Genomic DNA, 4047 nt, shown 5'->3' on the forward strand with positions numbered 1-4047 from the left:
CGTTGAGTGAATAATGTGCATGCGTGGTTTTTCTTGGGGAAACATTTCTAACTACGCATGCTTATGCAGCAGGTTCTCGGTCAGAAAGCGTAACGGTCGAACATACAAATAAGCAGAAAAATAGTATAGATGCTTATTTTCCAAGATGTGTAGAAAAAAAAGGAAATTTCAGTAATGGCGTCAGCTTTTTTGCATATTTAGGCAATTTTTTGAAAAATGCTCAAGGTTGCCAGAGTGGCATACAAGAGAATATTAATACACATGGTATTCAGATACCAAAAATACAAAAAACATTTTGTGCGGACTCCAAAACACTTCAGACTTCATACTCAAAACTGAGTTTGATATCTGGACTAAAATGTTTTGTTTTTCTCAGGTTAACCGTTCAACACATACGAAGACTGACAGATCGATGTTGATGTCGATATATAATTTTAGGAATTGCAAAGAAAAAATTACCATTTTCCTGTAATTTACTCTGGAAGAATAATAATTTTTCATGTATAACTTTTTTCTGTGATTAATCGTTTGAAAGATACAGAGCTATTATATATTTATATATATATATTTGCATGTAATTTTATTAACGTAATCATTTTCTTCTTTCTGATTTTAATAACATCCAGTCACATTAACCACTTACTACAATAACAACGGATTAGAAGCTTAAAACGAAACTTTGTATTTCAATCAGTCGAAACCGTTTAATTTTGTTAATGAACAACAGGGGGCAGCATCTGTAGTCGCCGTATCGTTTGTTTGTTTGAAGTTAAGCACAAAGCTACACAATGGGCTATCTGTGCTCTGCCCACCACGGATATCGCAACCCGGTTTCTGGCGTCTAAGTCCGCAGACATGCCGCTGTGCCACTGGGGGGCGTCGCCGTATCGAGACAAAAATAATTTTATCGAATGAATCAACATCAATATTGCACGAGAAAATACTTAATTTAATTGTACGGTGTTGGGCTAGACGTGGACTAACCGTTAACATTCTGTACGGCGGGTCAGAAGGGAATCTCCATAAACCAGTAATCCATTTTATTATGATTATGCTCCGAACCTAGCGAATAAAAGTTGTCCACAAGTTCAATTAATTTCTCGTGTGAGAAGTGCCTGTTTTTCATTCAGTTTTGTTTGCAAAGTGCTTACGATGTTGCTGAATACTGTCCGCACTTTCAGCTATTGATGTGTTATAATTTATAAGAATGACAGTCTTATTATCCGGTTCAAAGCTAAACAAATTTCTTGTAACGGCGAGTCCTGCTAACTGGCTATCTTTCCTCTGGTGAGTAGTTCAAAATTAGGGACGACTATCCTGGATCCTAGGGGTCTATGACCTGATCGCTTACCTCATGAGCACATAAGGTGTCAATTAAAGTGGAAACACTGATAGTAACTTTTTACAAAAAAAAAACAAACACTAAATGCTGGTACTATACGCTCGTAATAAAGTACATGCTTTTTTGTGTTTTCATGGCTATTCATTCATCTGTATTATGACAGTTTTTATAGAAAACCCGATTTCTTTTCTCGGTGATTCACACATTTCACATAGCCAAATATTATCTGTTGATGATGAAAAGTGCGGTGTAGGAGCAGTTGGAAATCATACACATTACTATGTTTATTCATAGGATTTTATCTCGAAGTAACAGCTGAACTTGCTGACAGACAATCTGCTAGACTCATCAGTCCCACTGCCCAAAACTACGGCCAAGTACGGGCGTGTCTCAAGTTTAAATATTACCTGGAGGGTTCTGGCGCACAATCAATGGTAATCACTCAGCAGGGGAAACGTAATACCAGAATTTGGAGCACAGAAGTTGTTGAAAGCAAGTGGAAAAATGTAGTTCTTGATATCGACTTGGAGGGGCCAACTCGAGTAAGTAATCATTAGACAGTTATTGTGCTATTTATGTTTTCCTATACTGAGGATATTAAGAATTGTAATTATGAAAGAATGCAGTAAAGCTAAAACATATCTAAATATTTATGTACAAGTACACTGCTCTCCAGTAAAATAAGACCATCTTCAATGATATCATTCAAATGTGAACAATAACATGTGACGAACCATTCAACTGTGCTTATCTAAATATTTTTTAATTTTCCTCTAAAGTGTACGTTTTCCCGCCACACGTTTTTTAAAATATATTTGTTATTACAAAAGCTTCCCAGCTTTTCAAAGCGAATTATTTTAATTAATGAGAAATGTTTTTTAACATTATGGCTACTTAAACAGTTAGCTTTTCTAAGCTAAGACAGAATATATAACATGGTACATCTAAATACAACATCCCATCTTTCTGTATTTTTAATCATCCTCAGTCCTTCCCAACCATAAAATACACAAGTGACCCAAAAAAGAATAAAAAATGCACTGTGTTCTGGTAATATCTTTTGCGACTGATGTAACACTTACACAATACGACACACGGCAAACAACCAAAGAAAAAAACATTACAATGATAAAAATATATGAAACCTACAAAACACGTTTGCAATGTAAAATACAACACAAGATAATACATTGTCCATAACTAAAAAAAAATCCTAGTTATGTTAACAGCAGTTACAACAAAAATACGACAATAAACACTGTAGCATAAAGAATACAATTTAAGCTATCGAAAGTCGGTCTACAAAACAAATATAACCCATTAAGATATAACATAAAATATAAATTTACAAAAATACAATATCATAAAGATCAAATCTCAAAAAATAATACCCAATACAAAATCAATGGCTATTTAATAAATAAAAAATATCAAATACAAGAAAGAGAAACCCTTCAGTATTTTTTTTATATGCACATAAGAAAATACAGCTCATAATGCAAAAAAAACACATTTAATAAACAAGATAAAATACAAAAGTAAACTTTTAACAATAAATCAACCAAAATTGATGAAATAAAAGGCACGTTTTAACACAAAACAAACCTACAGATGAATACGTAATACAAATAAAAGACATTCTTTAGGATGATAAAACAAGTCATTCATTAATCACAAAATGACTCTTTAATCACCAAAACAGAGCGATTAGGGACAAACTTTTATTAACAGACAAATATCCGTGGTTTTCAGAGTGAGATTCAATCCCGATATTTGGTACAAAACCGAACAAAGCCTAATGGAGGCAGATGCTGCATGCTGACTGTTTGACTTCTTTTTGATCAGTCGTTCAATATTAGGAATGACTATAGCTTAACCTTCCAAGTCTCTGGCTTGACCGATTAGTCTATGTGTCTCATACAGAGGGTTGTGTACGTTATATTAAGATAATTATGAATTAGCAAATTACAAAATCACATCAAAACCACAGCCGGTATCAAGTCGCAGTGAATTTGCAAATATTAGAGCAATATTTTGACATTGTTTGGCGTTCTTTGGTAGTATTATGTAAGTCTAAAAAGGATTGCTTTTGATATCAGCCTTTTCCGACACAAAATATTCATACACTCAAAATATCATAATGTTGTCAGATCAGGATTTAAGATTTCCAAGATGGGGATATCCTCCGTACTTAATAGTTTGGAAAACGAAAAAAATATGAATGAATTTCGGAATATAGACCATCCAGGAAGATATCTGCAACAAGTCGTACCTCTGCCGTGATAAGCAAAGTGTGATGCCTTGTAACAAGTGAGAATTCATAAATACAAAGGTGAGTGCCGTAGCAACAGCCCATGTGTCCCACAACATAATCAAGAAGGATCTCCATCTGGGAAAGAGAAACACGTCACATGTACACAAGCTGCTTCTATGACATATCTAGGAAAGGAATATTTACGATATAAAACTGTATGAACAGTACATAGCTGGGGATAAATGATAATCCATGTTGACACTCGACAAAGTGTATACATGCCTTGATAACTGTAACAAAGCTAATGGCATTTTCTGCTGTCAATTTGTCAAAAGATTTCCAAAAGTGGTTCATGACATGTTTTTGAAGGGATTCATAACAAACACTGAATACTGTTCCAAAATCAAGTTATAGACCTCGGGAGAAAGAGTATATATATATATATATATAT

The 4047-nt window shown here is 34.0% G+C and overlaps 1 protein-coding gene across 1 annotated transcript in view; it reads left to right on the plus strand.

The window, feature by feature from the left end:
* The window catches only part of LOC106466383 (astacin-like metalloprotease toxin 1), a 33910-nt gene that overhangs the window by 17643 nt on the left and 12220 nt on the right, over positions 1-4047 (plus strand). Inside the window, exon 9 of the mRNA XM_013926666.2 lies at positions 1637-1884. Coding sequence (XP_013782120.2) covers positions 1637-1884 — 248 coding nt within the window. The remainder of the gene's footprint in view (positions 1-1636; positions 1885-4047) is intronic.

This window comes from Limulus polyphemus, unplaced genomic scaffold (genome assembly GCF_000517525.1).
Source record: "Limulus polyphemus unplaced genomic scaffold, Limulus_polyphemus-2.1.2 Scaffold2244, whole genome shotgun sequence".
Lineage (NCBI taxonomy): Eukaryota > Metazoa > Arthropoda > Merostomata > Xiphosura > Limulidae > Limulus > Limulus polyphemus.